The following is an 18806-nucleotide window of genomic DNA, read 5'->3' on the forward strand; positions in this document are numbered from 1 at the left end:
ACTAACCTATATGGGGGGTCCTGTGTTCTAGAACCTTCCAAAATATATTTTTGAGTCTTTATGATTATGTGATGTTTCAGATAAAAGATTGTTTTAATTATAATCTTACATTGAATATTTATGTCTAATTAGTGTTAGTATTACGTATTGTTAAACATGCTGCTTTCTTGCAAAACTACAGAAAAAAACTCCTACCCCAAAGAGTTCATACCCCCCCCCTTCCCCCGGGTAAAGATGTCTGAATTCAACACTGCAGGCAGGGACGTCATACCTCATATGTGTGACGGGCTAACGTTGCCATAGGCAGGGGTGCCCACAAGGGGGGGCTATGACGCAAACTGCGTCATTGAAATTTTGAGGGGGGGTTAAAAATCTATATAAATATGTTTGATGGGGGGGGGGTAAAATTAATCGAAAAGAAGATTTTTTTCATGGAAGAACACCTACGGATAGACAATTGGGGGGGTGCGTCATGGACATAAGGGGGGGTGGGCACCACTGCCATAGGTGCCTACGAAATCTAATTCCTAATCGTAATCCTAGTATGAGTCTTATCTTTGGACATGTTACTTTTGTTCATACGCTAGCAACATTGTAGAATTTAGCAGCTTTCTTTTTTCTGTAGGATGTTCAGAAATCCAGCACTAACTGTGGTGGAGGCGCTTACAGGAATCCACCGTAGCGATCCGTTATTGGATTTAATAGATGCAATTTCTCCACCATCCACGACTGACGATATTGGCGAAGAATTCGATGAAGAAGAGCGTTCCGTGGAAGTGATCTTCTTCAAATCGCCCGTGGAAGGAATTCCATCTGACAGGGTTGAGCATTCCCATCACGGACTCTGTTTTCACTTCGAAGGAGGCCGATGCATCACAGTTGGAGGTACGCTCATTATATACATACATACATTATATATATATATATATATATATATATATATATATATATATATATATATATATATATATATATATATATATATATAGAGAGAGAGAGAGAGAGAGAGAGAGAGAGAGAGAGAGAGAGAGGTCTAAATCATTACTATGAGCTAAGTACACTTCCATAGAAATATTGTGGATTTTCTGATAGTTATCTATTGTTCTCTTATAGTAGATAACTCACAGATCAATGCAAGACAAATCAATCTTCCCGATTTCATGTGAGGAAACACTTATAAATAGGAAAGGATTTTTTTAAAGGTAAATACAGATTGTATTAAAATTTGAGATATTCAAAGAAAAGTTATTAACTTAGGTTTCGTTTCAGATAAAAATCCAAATGAAATCTTTAAAATTATACTTATATTTACCGTGAAAGAACATATTTTCAACATGCCTTGAAAATATTTTCTAATTCTTCATATAAAACATACGAAGGGTGTTTTATAAAGAAGGATAATACCGGTATTTTTCCTACACAGTTTTATTTATCCTCATACGTTGAATAACTTTCTCCAGGTAATCCCTATTCGATGCAATGCACTTGTCTCACTGTCATAGAGAAAGTTGTACCGTCGTCAAAGACAAGATGAAGAATACTTTTGGAAGGTCCCTCAGTCCTTCTACGAAGCCTCGATAACCAGTTCTGAAGTAGAAAAATGTTTATCACAAAGGCATTCCTTTAAAACATAGAATATAAAAGTGTCCCACCAGGTTCACGTATGGACTATAGGGAGGATGGAGAACACATTTTACACTCACTATCGATAAATATTAAGATACATTTTGCATTGCCCAAACCGTTACAATACAATTTTATTATTATTATTATTTGTGATTTTGCATTTTGACAGTTATTTTTTGTTTTGAGATTTAAATTAGGCATTAATTTATATGATTCAAAATTGAGAGATTCTTAACTTATATTTTTGAGAAGGAGTATTTTTTTCTTATCGCAATATTATATGCATTTTACTATTTAAATACTAAATGGTTAAGTTCAGGTATTCACATGTACAAATCCAAGTTTAAATTGGAATAAAATTATTATTTAATATCTATGACGGGAAGATGAGGAGGAAATATTGAAGTTCAAATAAGATATTTTCACTTAACAAGAAATATTTGTTTTTCTGTAATTCTTTGCAACTACGGAGATTTTTAATTTTTCGAAAGGTTGCTTAGGAACGTAACACAACACACATCAAATATACTGGAAAAGTGTTCATGGTAAGGAAATAGTACTGACTATTTGCAAAAACATCTTTTTCATTTAACACAAAGTTTTATTTACTCGCATATAGAAAGAACTCTTAAGATGGAAAGTTAAATTTTAAAACTGGGCCAACGTAACCGTACTGATAACCGACATTATAAAACTCTGTTTAAGTGTCATCTTGTGTGCTCAAATTATAATATGGAGAGTATACTTATAAAAACTAATTTTCTGTTATATTATATTGGTAAGGTCAAACTACAAAATTCTGTAAACATACATGTTCCATAAGAAAAAGGAGGTAATTTAGAGTAATCCCCCCTCAAAAAAAAACTGCTCACAATTTACGAATCTTATTTAAGTCAGCTCAAAAAGAAAAGGAAAACTTCCTGAGTGAGTAAATCAAAAATCAAGAGGAGTTACAATTTACAGAAATGTAGCCTGAAAAGAGAAAAAATTCAGATACAAAATTTCAAACGAAAGGAAATTGACCTCAAAGCCGAACTACCCGAACAGGCAGGAAAATATTTCCTCGTCAAGTCTCCGTTGATCATCTTTGTTGTGTCAGATTGTCAATTCTTTCCTAATAAGTTGTGAGACTTATTGCATGTTGTTTAGAACGTTGCAGATTTTCTACAAAATATTTATTATGTATTTTACCTTATCAATCGAAACGAGACATTTTCTCGAGCTCGTCTCGTCGTATGCGCATTCCTAATTCTACTGGTTGCTCCTCTCCCCCTAATATTTATAATAGTTACCGACTGTTTTCAAACTCTTTCCTGTTTCCAGCATCTCTAATGGCGTTTAATTTGACGGAGCTTCTTGAATGGAAAATCGAGTAATTCGACTTCTGTTTTGTTCCTTCTATATTTTCTTCCTCATAATTCATCTTCTAACATCAAATAAAATGGATAAACTATCAACTAACAATAAAGACTTTCACGGAAATGCTATTGCTGTTTACAGCTTAATGAAGAGCGACTCTAGAATAAACCTCAAAACCACGCTGAACAGCAGGGAATATATGACTTGTTGCATGGAGTAAAGAGGCACAGTTTTCCGCAAATTATCTTGTGTCAGTGAGTTTGAAGAAACCTTAGCTTTTTGCTCACTTGACGTATAAGGAGAAGTCTCAGCTAAACAGGATTATAAAACTACATGTAAATGGCTACATTCACAATACATATTAACATTGTTTTACATTAGTGTGTTTGATCTAAACGTACTTTACTAAGGAACTAATATGTGCTCTATCCAAAAGTACCTGTTTCAGAATCCTAAGGTACTCACGCAACATTATTTTTTACAGGCAGTTTGGTTACGAGCATATAATCTAAAGTACTCACTACCTCTATAAAAATTTTTGTGGAAGTACTGCAAGATTCTAAAGCATGTATTTTTGGATAGAACACATATTAGTTTCTTAGTAAAGTCTTGACCCGACTCCGATAGACCCGATACTTTTGGAGCTATGGACCTTTAAAGTTCATTTTTTCACGTTTTCGGCAGCCTATAACTCCAAAAGGAAGCATTTGTGCACCCAGGTTGGTCTATACTTTTTTTTTTTTTTTGCCTTATCTTGGTGTCAGGAATCATCTCCCAAACGTTGTCGGTGTTATTTTGAAACACCCTATATATATATATATATATATATATATATATATATATATATATATATATATATATATATATATATATATATATATATATATATAGTGTACTCCGATAATTTGCGAACACTTTCCCGCTCAGCCGCAGTGTTGCCAGAACACATAAGGGTCTAAATAGTTGACATTCTATTCTCTGTTTTGCCAGAATCTTGTTGAACATAATAAAAATAAGAAAGTAAATCTACATTCAATACCTTCTCGTAAAACAATTAAAACAAACTACTATGTTGCAAAACAGCAATGAGGGAGCATCCTCCTTGCCTGAGTCGAATCGACTTTTCAGTTTTGTTTCAGTCGGTTACAAAAAGTGCATTCGCATAGATTTTTAGCCCTTAGTACCTCAATGCGACTATAAGGCTCTAATCACTCTAAGGGCTGGAAGAACCCCGCAATATTAACGAAGATAACGCCCAGCCCCCAAAGTTACTGATATTATACTCTTATTACGTTTCATTTAGCGTTTAAGGAATAACCTGTTACAAGGCTATTTCTTGGACTCTTGTTCATTTAGACTAGTGCTTTGCGTCCCTTTCAGAAGCAAAGCTATACAAAAATTGGGCATTTAGTTTAACGTAACATCCGTACCCCATGAGCTCTCGCCAGGAATCGAATTCGGGTTTTCCTTTACGAATATGCGTAAGTTAACCATATAGTCAGGAGAAAGGGAGCTGTTTCTTTGGATCAAAAAATTTGTCTATTCATGTTTCGAGAAAGAAGGAAGTTGTAATAAAGTGACATTCGAGTTCATTTACACTAGAAATCTTTGTTCAAATAAAGACTGTTTACATTTCTAATTTCGTATCAGCAAAGAACACGAGCGCACACTCCAAAGTCCAAACCCTCTCAAGCTGCACTACGAAGGGCCTTCCCTAAGCTGTAAACAATTTCCAGTCCTCGCCCAGTTTATCCAACAACCTGCTAAAAGAGAGAACAATGTTTCTTCAACGCGATGTTGCACATCTTCATATATAAAACAGGACGAAATGGATATCTTAATTGAAGGCTTGTAGTAAAATAATAACTCCGTGGGTTTAATCTTTTATTATCGACCTGACTCTATGCAAATTTTTGTAATCATTTGTTCATTGCTAACTAAGAAATTAGTTTAAAAATCTAATGTTTAATAAGGGAAAGCTCGACTTAGCGAAGAAATAGCAATCACCTTAATTTTATCCATTGATTCTTACAACTCAACATAATTTTCATTATATGATAGTGAAAATTGTCATATTTAATTCTAGTTTCAATAAATTAATTTTAACTGTTCTTTTCTTACCTCAGATTTTAGAATAATCAATCATTTTTCTTTATTTTTTAAAAACAATTAGTCCGTTAATTTTAAATATTTTTTTCCAACTATATAAAATAAACATTAACAGTTTACAAAATAAATGCAGTTTAATATTGGAAAATGTTCTAACACAAAATAAAAAATAATGATTTCTTAATGGGCACCTCCGTTATTATAAGGTAACCAAGAAAGTTCTGTCGCTTTTTATGGAGGTATGTGTTCAATTGGCCTCACATCGTGAGTTGAATGCGAATGGGAATAAGGCGAAGCTCAGTTGTTGGTGTGGGTATATCCAACATACTACCTGGTTGTGGCAGTTCAGTTATACCGTGAACTTGCGTAAGGACAGAGTAAACATGGAACCTCCACAGAGCGTAATAGGGGCATGTATGCTGTACGAGTTCAAACTGAGGTAGAACACCGCTGTAGCGGGATGGAAGATATGCCAGGCCTTTGGTGAGAGTGTCGTGACTACGAAGACAGTACAGCGGTGGTTTAACAAGTTTAAGGATGGTGACGAAACACCCGAAGGCGCACAACGTGCCAGACGACAAACACGTGTAAAAATGAAGATATTCAAGCAGCAATTGAGGCGAACAGTGGTCAGACATGTGAGGAACTGGGACTACAGTTCAGTGTGAGTGCAGAAACCATTCGGCAGCACCTCCAGCAACTTGTGAAGCACTACAAGTTGAGTCCATAGGTCCCACATGATTTGACTCCGGGCCAGAAGGCAACGCGAGCAGACACCTGTGTTTCTTTGCTGTCTCGTGTGAGGAAGGAATCATTTCTGGAGAAGATGTTGACATGTGATGAGAAGTGGGCCCTGTACGAAGCTCCACGGCTCCATCATCATTGGTTAGCATCCCACGAACCGGTTCCAAAACAGCCGAAACCAGCACTACACCAGAAGAAGGTCCTCCTGTGTGTTTGGTGGACTGCTCGAGGCATCGGGAACTGATACCAGCCGGTCAGAGCATCAATGCAACTGTGTATTGTCAGCAGTTGAACCGTGTTGAAGAAAACACAAAACTCTGGAGCCAGCACTTCTGAATCGCAAAGGCGTCCTCCTGTCAGAAGACAACGCTAAGCTCTACATGTCTAGGATGACCCGGAACACCATTCTATGTCTTGTATGAGGAACACTATTGCATCCGCCATACTCCCCAAACGTTGCATCGTCCGATTATCATCTTCCATTGCTTCGACAAACACTTTAGACGACGCCAATTCAAATCCCTAGTAGAGGTACAAAATGCACTTGATAGTTTCTTCACTTCACGACGCACGAAGTTCTGTGATGTAATCCATACCTTCCAGAACAATGTCAGAAGGTCGTCGATGCTGCTGGGGACTATTTTTGATCTTCCAGGTACGTGGTAAGTGACATATCGATGTTCGAAGGTGGTGGATGAAAAAGCGACAGGACTTTCTTGGTTATCTTTATATTTGCAATGGTCTAAGTTCCTCCTTGCGCACTAGCTGTTCGTCGCGGTACACCATTGCGTAGGAAAATGCCGTTTGAAAATGAGTGAAGTAGGATGTAACGCTCAGAATGAGAAACGAAAACATAATCTGCATTCTAAGAAAATATTCAATTTCCATTAGAGATTATTCGAGTACACCTACAATTTCCAGACCTCTAACCACAAGTACACGTAAATATTCTGTACATTACCCTTTCCAGCCTGTTAATAACTTTTGGAATCACTAAATATTTATAATCATAAATCTAATAATAATTCATGCAGTTTCCCCATGTAATCATTACACTCTTCGTTCGGGTCAATCTTATAAGTTGGTATGTCGACTTACTCGCGGTGAAGCGAAATAGAGGATCTAGGGCGTGACATAATTGCAACAAGAAATGCTGTAAAAATATCTTTTTCCATCACACACGAAAATTCGGGCTGGGGGAGGGTGTTAAGTTTTCAGTCATATCACGGATGTCAATCCCACCAGGGACACCGAGGATGTGTCCTCCGAATATTTGTTAAACTGTTTTCGTCCCCCTCCTCCCCCCCAACAATATTTAAACTATCCCGGGTCAACTATAACCAAAAAGAGATTTAACCATATAGCAGTTTGCTACGTTCACAAAACAATGTTAGACAAAGTGCATATGAGAAAAAAATAGCACAAAAGTTTGTTTCCAATTGTGAAAAAAAAAGGAGTCAATTTTTGATCCTATAAAGATGAAGGTGGAGTAAACTATAAAGTAACAAACTGTTTTTGTTTGCATGGTGAACAGCAAAGCGAGTTTAATTTAGCCACAAAATCACAATTTTCAACTAATTTTTTAACTAAATATTATTGAGCTTTGTTTACATTATTTGTAGGCCTCAAACCTGTTTTCAAAACTTTATTGTTCCTGTATATTCACTTTACATTACCTTTTAACATTATTTTGTTTTTGGCCTGGTCTTTGTATTATTTAACTTTAATTAAAATTGTAAAGCAAGGTTGAATTTTATTACTCGAACAAATAAATAATAAACTTCAAAGTATGTGTGTGTTTCAGTGTCACATTTTCTTTTAAGAAAAAGTAGAGTATCTAATATTTTTTAGAAAGTTTTTGTTTGCTTTTTAAGTAAAAAATACTTTAAAATGCAATGTACGAAGACTATTTTTTAAAAGATTACAGGAATCTCCGGCCCCAAACCCGCAGCCACGGGGTGTCTACGAGCCTGCCTGGGCCCCCCGTTTTTCTCGGGGTATTCCATACACCCCAGTCCCACCAGTGGTCTGTCCCCCCAAAGTTTGTGGGCTTCTGATGCCAATGAATCATATTACTTAAGGATGTCGTCCTTACGTTTATGCATATACGAAGCGTAATATCAGTTAAATGCCATTTTAGAAAACTGTAAAATAACTCCAATCTTCTTTTAACAAATATATCTCAATGCTGCTGTACTTTTATCATTGCAGGTACCACAAGCGAAAAAGGTGATCGACTTGTACCATCTTACATAAATGGCCCACCAGGTGACAATGCATCTGGTTATCCTCTCTTGACTATGCGTCTTTCACCAAAACGACTTTGGGAATGCGTCAAGAACAACCCATTAAATCACACAAGATACACCGTTCACGAGAACAATTGCCAAAAATGGTTGCGCGCATTAGCCGAATTGATATCTTCAGAGCTTTTCTCCATACTAAAAGAAAGATTTCCAACACTTCTGGAGGCGGATCCTAACACATACTTTATGGTGGTTCTCGCTAAGGGTTATGTGCAGCCAAATCCATTATCTACTATGGCTCAAGTCGGAGCAGTTGCTGTGACGACAGGCTGTAATATTATGTGAATGCTTCGTTTTCTAATATTTAGACAATACGCTGTAAATATAATCAAAATAGGTTTTTGGTATGGATAATAAATAAAACTGCGTACAGAATTACAAATAACTTAATAGAAAGTCAATATGATTGTATATAATTGCTTATTGTTTCGTACTTATAAAAAGAGTAGTTTCAGATATTCCTGAACTTAGTATCTTATTCTATAGAAGCATGGGATAATGAAGTATATCCTTCCATTCGCCAACTGAGATTCAACCTCTGACTTGTGTGGAACTCAAGTATGTTCCAGTGGAAGAAGTCCATCAACAACTTTCGCGTAAATGTGTACCTACAGGTATATATACTTTCATACAGTGTCGTACGCAGAATTATAGAGAGAGTTCAAGTTTCTAAGTTCATATCATTTCAGTATTTATGTACAGTCCGCACCAAAAGACCAGCAACATGAGCATGTAAGTTTATTGTGAAACGACGAAGTCTTTTGCTCCAAAATAAGTGTGCAAGGGAGGACACCGAGGTTTCTCGTGACGTTTCGTGCCATTTAGACATTATGTTGATTCCCTGCGTTGTTAGGCGTAGATTCACAATAAACTTATATGTTCATGTTGCAGGTTTTTTGCTGCGGACTGTACATATATCATAATATCAGAAATAATATTTTTCTCCATAATGTTTTGTTAAAGACAGTTAAAATGCTGAATGCCTGCTCTGTGTACACCACTGATGTAACTCATATTTACGCTGGCATCACGTGGTTCCTAGAAAGCTGGCTATCGACTTTCAAATGTTTTCTTGTCTAAAATCTATAAATTCAATACTGCTTGCGACCGTGAAAAGGACGATTTTATGTATCATGTGGCAATACATATTCATTCACGAATGTAGAAAATTTTTGGTGCAGACTGATGACGGGTCGGCATTTAAAAAATATGTATATATATATATAATTCTACTCTTACAATTTAAAAGAGAGACATGTGAATAAGTAATTTGTAGCAACGATGTACACTCCCACAGCGTAGTACAGCTGTACTTCAGGCGTACAAGAAAATAACCGCAAATTGCATGAGAAATTATCTTATTAGAGCTACAAGGTATAATACCTAGGTAGCTTTTACCGTATTTTTTCATACTCAAAGCTATTTTATATGTAGTTGAGTGTGATGCACAATGAAGCAAATGAAGATTTTTGATAGAAAAGAAAAGGGCTAACCTAAGAGTCTTTGCTACGCTCACCCAAATTTTAACATTTTCGTGAATAAAGACAATAAATAACAAAATACTTAGAAAATGGGCGAAGTAGACTCTGCAAGCTGATGAGCTATTAATAGAGACACGATTTTGTGGTAAATAAAAATTTGCAATTTCGTTATAAAAAATACGAGTAAAGCGGGATAAAATCGTCAATAAAAATTCAATGTTAGAACACTATTTTCCTTGGCATTACAATTAGTTACCTTTTATTTCACCTTAATTTTAACTCATCAATCACCATGATATGAGCTTATTCATGACTGTATCAAACAATATTTGAGTTTTTAAAGAAATAACACTAAGCAACCTCACTGAATAAAAGTATGTCTATTAAAATACTGCAATAGCAGTTAGCAACTCCTGAGCTCCAACCTATAAATTTGGCTTTAAAATCTTTCATTTAAGGTTATATGTGATTTCACGTTTAACATAGACAAACATTTCAAGTGTGTGTACTTTAAATAAATTATTTAAATAGATCTTTTTCATAAAGTTAATGATTTAAAAATATTGTTCAAACCCTTTGTATTTTAATAAGCCTTCTCCAAAATCAGTGCAAATGAATCGTGCTGCCATCTTTGGAGTTCTTTAAGACTATATGTTTGTGGACGTTTATATGTTTGTGGCCAATCCTTTCGACAATGAGATCTCGGAAACTACAGTCTCTAGAAAGATGACATTTTCACTTATCGATTGCAAATTTTGCGTAGATTGTCCAGTTCTAATTGAATATTTAGAAAACATGGCCATTATTTTTTATTACATTTTTACGGGTATACTGGAAGTATTGAAATTAAAAACAAAAACCTAAAGCATCATATCCTACGCCTTATACATTCCAACAGCACATAGTTGTATGTTGGGGTTGCATATGTCTCAGGCGTTTATTTCATGCCCAAATAATAATGAAAAAGGAAGGATAATCAGTTGTCCAGTCTAAGATGAATTTCTATTTTTGTAGTGTTTTGCCCAATGAAGATCATATAAAACTGACATAACTAAGTGTATATGTAATGTATTTGCTTATTACATACTGCATGCAAGAAGAAAGAATACACTTGTCATATATGAATTAGAAACTTCAACCGGAAGTAGGCTCAAATCTTACAAACGGTGCGAGATATTGAGAAAAAATAATCGAAAAAATCTCCCCTTTATAGTATGATTTGCCGATTTTTAATACGACATCTTTAACTTTTGTAAAGGGACATGTACAGATGTTGTGAGGAATGGCAAGGAGATTCATGCTGATATGCGAATGATGCGCTGTGTAGAGAGCGCAGGTTCAGCTAGTCATTTATAGAAAAAATACACAGAGAGAATATTAATAGAAAAAAACAACTTTAGTGTTCACAGTTTACTTATGCAAATAACACTTAAGCATTGTTTCAATGTTTTCTTGTGTTAAATTTGTTCTTTTGTCGGTAAGAATGGCATTGTAAGAAGAGCGAGCCCTCTCCACATCAACATTCGAAACTGATATGTACACTCATGTCCAAAATGATTGTCGCATATCTATAACTGTCTTCTTGTAAGACATAATTTGATAATACTTTTGTATTATACTTTTAATACTGATACTATATGTATAATCGGGAAATGAATATTTATGGTAAATTTCATAGGGAAAGGATTATAAATACGAAAATTAGTATGAGTGAAACAAAATGTTGCTAAATGGATAAGAAAGTTTTATTTTCGTTTTATTGTTCTTATTTACTGCTCTTTTGACATGAAATGTGTCACATACATGTCTTTGTCTATTATACACATACTAAAAATGTAAGAAATACGGGGCAAAATTATATCAAATCGTTGTCAAATTATATTCCTACAACAACATATAGACATGCGACAATCATTTTGGACAGAGGTGTACTTTAGTTGGAGACAGTTTCCAGCGATTTCTGAATGCTCATTTAACATACCGCGCAACACTCTTTCCACACTATCCACTTCACCCGTAGATGCCGTTTGGAGCTCGCATGTAAAATTTCAACAATTCATGGTGTCTGTTTTCTCAAAAATGAGAATTTTCATCACATTGCGTTGAAAAATTATCACTTTTGAGTAGAGATGCAAAAAAGCCGGCTTTTTTGAATCGATGGTTTTTTTCACATAAAAAGCCGGCTTTTTTGGGAAAAAAACGAGAATTTTGGAAATTTTGGCTTTTTTCAACTTCATGATTTTTCTATCTAAATAGCTTTCTTATAGTATATTCTATGGTTAGATAAGAATTTCATGACCTGAATGTGATATTTCGCTCTGAAATTCACCATCAAGATGGATGGAGCACATGTTCTACGAATTAAAGCTAACATGAAGAATGTAGTATTTGAGGGTAATTTTAGAGGCTATTTAACTTTATTTTAACTTTTGAGTTATCGACATTTTTTTCTTCTTTAGTTTGTCATCCGTGTTTCATTTCTAAGAGCTTTTATTACTCTAGCTTCTAGCGCAAAAGTTAAACTTGCCCGTTTTTCTATTTATCCGTCAAAGCGTACGTTTTTCAATATATCCGTCAAACCGTACTTCCACATATCTGTTATACTGTAGCTGTGAAGTGATTTAGCAATAATTTTCCGGACACAACCTTGAATACCAATTTATACAAATAATCAGTAGCGGATTTAGAAAAGTACTTTAGGAGGGGTTTTTCTGATTGTTTCGTTTCCTAAAAAGTCCTAATTTTATTTGGGAAGTGCTTGAAGTTTATGAGTACAGGCATAACTAATATTTCGTTTCGTTTATATGTTTAGCAATAATCTTCCGGATACAACTTTAAAAATCATTTTATACTGAGAATCAGTGGCGGATTTAGAAAAGTATTTTGGGAAGGGTTTCTTACTAGTGTTTAGTTTTTTAAACATTCGTAATTTTTATTTGACGGGAGCTTAAAGTTTATGAGTAAAGGCATAAATAATAGATATTTCGTTTGTTGCAGACATTCCGTAACTTTGGGGAACGGGCTTCAGTCCGAAAGACCGCCCCCCTAACCTTCGCAAAACCGTCACTGCTGGTAATTAGTAATAATAACTATTTAAAAACAATAAGAAAGGAAGTCGGCCAACTCACAGTATACGCACTATTTCTACATTCACAGATGGAACAAAGAAAAGCTTTGTCAGAATGGTCGAATGCTGGTTGAATCCCGGACTTCCCGATAGAAGCTCAAAAGCTAATCACTCAGTCATGTTTGTTGTGCAGTTGTATTTAGCTTAACTTAAATATATTCCGTAGTCTTTTTTTGGGGGGGAGGGGGGAGTTCCGTAATGATATGTTGAATCCCTCTTGTTAAAAATTCAGAAAACTTGAGGATTGGGTAAACTGTGATGGTGGTTCTATAAAACTTAACTGTAGAATTTCAAGAATATACAGAACCAAAAGCTCTACATGTGCAGCCTTTAAGTGTATCATATAAATCTAAGTATTTCTCTTATGTTTTATTTTAATTTTATTTTGTTTCAAAAAGAGGGTATGGAATATTTTGAAGTAAAAATACTACATACTATTTTGCTAGTTATTTGTGTTCTTTAAAAAGAAGTGTTTACTTTTAGGGTTGGCTGGTTTACAGCAACTTTTTTTTTAATAACTGGTTTAAACCACAAAAATAAAAAGAATGAAAAATGCGAATCGTGTGAACTTCATGGTGACGTTTCCAGATATCAAACCACCTGCAATAGTTTTATTTCCCTTTCACCTTTTAATCAAGGTGTCCCATGTTCAATTCTCGGTCGACCCACAAACCTTCTTTCATGCGTAACCCAAGTAGCGGTTCGGATGGCAGTTTAAGCGAAAGTCTTCTCTTTGATAACCTCGGTATTTCGTAAGGATGTTAAGCCTAAATATACGAAACAAACCAAATTGTATATTTCTGCATGCCTAAATGCGTGTTGTTTTATAAAGAAGCCAATATTGCTTAAATATATTGATAGAAATTGGCAAAATTTATCGATTGCCTACGTAGCTTCCAACATTAGCTTGGATTGGACTTTCAATGATATCTACGTACCGGTACTAAATTTGTAATTTAATACCTCAGTTTTAGCGTACTGATTATGGTACGTTGACCTTTAAATTTTACATGCAAAGCAATAACAGGATTTTCCCGTTATTGACTTACATTTCAAGTAATGACGGGATTTTCCCAATGACTAGGGCGGGAGATTCTCAACTTAAAGAAATTTACTGACCGCACTTCTTTAAGCTTATGGGAGTTCTTCCGGCATAACCCCCCTGTTGCATAATAACATCAAGGCGAAACAAACTTATTTCTGTGAATATGTAATATAAATACATAAAGCAAAAAATCTAAGTCAAAAAAGCCTGGTTTAAACCAAAAAAGCCTGGTTTAAACATCCCCCCAAAAACGGGTTTTTGGCATTTTCAAAAACAACCACGGTTCTTGCCAACTCTGCTTACTTTTGTATATAGGAGGTTAAAAAATTCTTATTATATACATTGGTTAATGCTGTGGAATTCATAATGCAAAGAATGTTGAAGAAAAATTGTTTGAAATATTTTTTCGAAATTCATAGTTTATTTTCGATGTTTTATATTATTATCAGCATCAACCACTAATTAAATGATTTTTTGTGTTATAGAGAAGCGATACAAAGTCTGTTTTATCAATTTAAAGCAGTATTTTGAAAAAAGCCCAAAATTTCCCAAGCAAAAAAGCAAAGCAGAAAAAACCGAGTTTTTTTCCAAAAAAGCCGGTTTTTTTCCGAGCCCTTGCATCTCTACTTTTGAGTAAATTTTGTGGAATATCGGGACTGGTTGCAAATTTCGCATTCGACAGAATTTTGCATTTAATCGCGAGCGTTAAATGGCCTAACAAAGGTGAAAAAGTATATATTTTAGGTATACAACGTTTTCGCACAAAACTGATACATTTCGCGTTTTCGTGTGTCACCAAAAAATCGTGTCTCTAGCTATTAGTTGTTTTCGGAACTTTTCGTGTAGTGAAGGAATATGAGTGCTTGACAATTATGACTTCGTAAACTCATGCTCCCAAATTTCTGGCCTATAATAAAAGGTCTGGAAAGAGTTACCAGTTTATAGAATAGCATTTTATGGATACTATGTGACAGGTGGGGTTAGCGAAGAGCCTTAAGAAAAGTAGCGCTACAAAGGGTCTTTCCTAGTAAGATACTGAAATCGGCCCTTGATCCAAATTTGGTCGTTATTGATTCAAAATGTTAATTTTGACCAAAAACCACCACCTCCCCCAAAAATTTCGACAACCTGCCCCCATCTTTTATCGAATTATCGTATCATACATGCTCAAAATTTAATATTTTTAAATTCTGGTGGGAGTGGTTCAAATAATTTGAAAGTTCCACAGATTGTAGACACTATGTAGGTGTAAATGTGAACAGTTTTTCAAAAACATCGATGTGTATTTTCTTTTTTCTTTTTTTGAGTGTTGAGAATTTGAAAAATTCTCATTGTAATCGCAAGTTTTTTTGTTCAAAATGTTGTAATACCTTTAGGTACAACATATATCTTTTCAGGTTCTAAAAATAATGGTAACATGTCAAAAAAAATAAAACTAAAATAACTAGTTTCTTCAGTTTCTGGACCATTTTAGGACCCTCAATGACAATCCAACTTAATATTTAAAAAGAGTACTTTGAAAAGCTCCTTGTAACATATGTTTTGGGTACCGAACCTCGTTTTGCAATGTTTTCTCAAGTTTGCCTGTTAGGCCTATTTCTTGTAATGCTTCTTTTACAAAAAATGAATTTGAAATTATTTTATACACAGTTGGAATTATGTTTTTCCAATTCGTAATTTTGGATGCAATTGAATCTTACAACTTCAAGAAGAACGAACTTAAAGCTCTAAGGTACAAAGATAAAATTTAAGAGTTGAAAAACAAAAACACAATTACCGGTAACACAATTGGATTATAGCTATATCAATGTGTTTTTATTTTACATAAATACGTTTGAGTAAATTTATTTACTATACACATTCATTTAACATAGAAAGCAATAAGGTACACATACATAATCTTTGATAATGAGAATAAATCAAAACCCAAACATCATGTAATTTGCGATAATTCATTTAATCTTCGTCGCTGTGCTCGTTGATTTGAATATTTTCAAATTTATAGACTGTTTTAAATAAATTATTAACGAAAGAGAAAAGAAAATCGTGAACTTTGCCAAAGATATGTTCGAAGTTTTGATCTTGAGAACCCTAAAATTGTTTTAAAAAACTTAAACATGCTTCTTCAGTTTTAATTTTTTTGACAATGTTGCCGTCATTTTCAGACCCTGAAAAATATGTTGTACCAGGGTATTACAACATTCTGAACAAAACAATCAGCAACGCTCCCCTCCTCAATTTTGTTAGATTTTTTTAAATTTTCAATACGCAAACAAAATACATTGATTATTTGGAAAACGGTTCACATTCACACCTACATAGTGTCTACAATATATGAATCTTTCAAATTATTTGACCACCCCCATCAGAATTTAAAAATATTAAACTTTGAGCATGTATGATACGATAATTCGATAAAGGGTGGAATAAGGGGTCGAAACTTTTTTGAGGCTGGTTTTAGGTCAAAACTAACGTTTTGGGTCAATAACGACCCAATTTGGATTAAGGGCCGATTTCACTATCTTACTGGGGAAGGTCCTTTCATTGTTACTGTAATGTTGCGCAATACATGTATTCACAAAATGCGTACTTTTATCCGTACCTGTGAAGAGAGTACATTTTTAACAAGGTGAAGAGTGTGTGAATAGTAAATGTAAAACTTCTAAAACTAGAAGGGGATAGTGAAAAATGAAAGAAAAAAGCCGAGTATCACTCTGAATTAGGTAGGTTTACAAGTAATGAGTCTTCGTGTAAATTGTCATATTTTAATCAACGTGCACTAATACTGTAAGTTTACAGTGATTTCATAACCTAGTTACTCATGCGGCTCTGACACACCCACCACATCCCTTCTACTGGTATCCATTCGTGGCGCTCTGACACTGTTATTCATCTGCCTTCAATTGCTCAGGTTCACGCACTTTCCGGTCTGTTACGAAACAAACTGCCTTGTGCAAGCATATCTAGTAAACATAAAATATTGCTAGCACTTAAAGAGTTGTAGAGGCATTAGCGCTGTATTTGTATGTATTATTTTCTTTTCCCGAAACACTTTCCCTGGCAGACCTACGATGATCGTTGTTTTACAAATGTTATAAACGCAAATCAAATATAGATTATTTCTACAGATTTTTTTCAAAGAAAAGAGAACTTGGTAGCCATTATCATTGTGCACCCATATTTTATATTTCTGCAAGAGTAGTGATTAGAAATGTAAAGGCTCTACTCTCGGAAGTAGAACGTGATTTGTACGAAAAAATGGTATGGTTACATCATTTTGTTGTATTCGACAACTCGTCAATGTGTACGCTTTTACTATTCTATTATTATAGACCATTGGTTAACTTTATTGTCAATACTAATTTTTCAACTGTTTCAAATATAGCTACTGGTGTCTAAATATTATCGTTTTAAAGATGTAAACGCGGATATTCAACTATATAAGATTAATACAGTTGCCTTCTGTGTGTACACTGTTATAAGCTTTGTGTGTAAATAAATGAACGCAATAAATGTATACTGTTTATACTGTTTCTTAATTTTTTCAACTATTTGTTATGGGGTATGTTTCTTTTCGTATGTCCTTAAAGAAACTGCTATTCATAACATGTAAGCTGATAAGCAAACAAAACAAATTTTCTCCCCCACCACGCTCTCGTCTGTGTCTCAAATACGTAAATATTGGTGTTTCTTTTTTTATCATCGTTAACTTCTGCATACTGAGGTTCAGAATTTATGATAAACAAAAAATTAACTGTAATTTCCATAATTAACACGCATAGTTTTAAACATTATTACAGGAATCTGCATTAGTGATATAAGTAGCAGATATTTTTGCGTGGTAATATATTTAATTGTCGTTTATTTGGTAGTTCGGGACAAGGACACCGATTTCTCTGCAAATTTGGGGAAGGGGCCATTTAGATGCAGAAAACATATATGAGGATTTTTAAGACAAGTTGCATTCAAATTATGCCAAATATAAATTTACAAATACAATGAGGGGACCCACATGAGCTTTGGGGGTCCCGGGCCCCCTCGCTCCCCCCCAGAATCGGCGCCCTTGGTTGGGGAGGTGAGATAATAATGTAATGGCAAGCGATGACAGGGTTGGAAATTGAAAGAAAATGAAATGTAATTCTTTAGTTTTACCTCCCACGGTTATGCCGACTAGCCTAAATGAGACGGTGATGATGAGCAATGAATGAAATGGTGAAATGAATTTAGTGAGAGGAAACGGGAGAACCCCGAGAAAACTCACGGACACGGTGTTTGTCCACTACAAGGTTCACTTCGCGGGAGCAGGGTTTGAACCCATGACCCCATGCACCAGAGGTAAACGCTCTACCACTGAGCCACCGCGGCCCCGGAAATTGAAAGGACAAATATTACATTCATACAGGAATTTCATATACAGCAAATACAATCTTTATGGACAGAATATCAGACTGCCAACATAATGATAGCGAAACTTTGAAAAATGATTTTTTTTTAAATGCCTCGTCCAATCATCTACTAATGTTTTAGTTTGTTTTTATTAAAAAATATATAAGACTACAGAAGTACAAGACATAAATTCCCTCTTCAGTACGTATTAAATGTGCAGTGTACTTCGAATGAAAATACAATATAATTTGTTACCTACACTACAAAATATTATATGTATTAGTAGGACACTATATATTTACATACGCTAAATTCACACAACCTAGCAACTTAAGTTCTCTGTGATTTGATTACCAAATCGAATAGAAGACAACTTTTGAAATTTGAAATGAAGTAGAAGCTTGACATAATTGGTTTGCCCCACAACCTTCCTCTACTCTTTAAATAAAAGAATTTTGAAATTAACTTAAATGCGAATGAGTTCCTATTTCTAGAAGTTGAATTTAAAAATACAACTAAGATCTTTAATATGTAAATAATGATCAAAATGTTTAAATAGCTATGAATATTAAATATACTGTATTTACTGTTACCTATAGCAGAAGTTAATACTGGCTAATCAG

The 18806-nt window shown here is 34.6% G+C and overlaps 1 protein-coding gene across 4 annotated transcripts in view; it reads left to right on the top strand.

Annotated features, from left to right (window-relative positions):
• The window catches only part of LOC145668078 (uncharacterized), a 213471-nt gene extending 196148 nt beyond the window's left edge, over positions 1 to 17323 (top strand). For all 4 annotated transcript variants that reach the window (XM_081735589.1, XM_081735586.1, XM_081735588.1 and 1 more), the window contains 2 exons: positions 626 to 885; positions 8050 to 17323. In XM_081735589.1, coding sequence (XP_081591715.1) covers positions 627 to 885; positions 8050 to 8429 — 639 coding nt within the window. In that variant the 5' untranslated portion in view covers position 626 and the 3' untranslated portion in view covers positions 8430 to 17323. The remainder of the gene's footprint in view (positions 1 to 625; positions 886 to 8049) is intronic.
• Positions 17324 to 18806: the final 1483 nt, after the last annotated feature.

Source organism: Thermobia domestica, chromosome 13 (genome assembly GCF_964235325.1).
Source record: "Thermobia domestica chromosome 13, izTheDome1.hap1.1, whole genome shotgun sequence".
NCBI lineage: Eukaryota > Metazoa > Arthropoda > Insecta > Zygentoma > Lepismatidae > Thermobia > Thermobia domestica.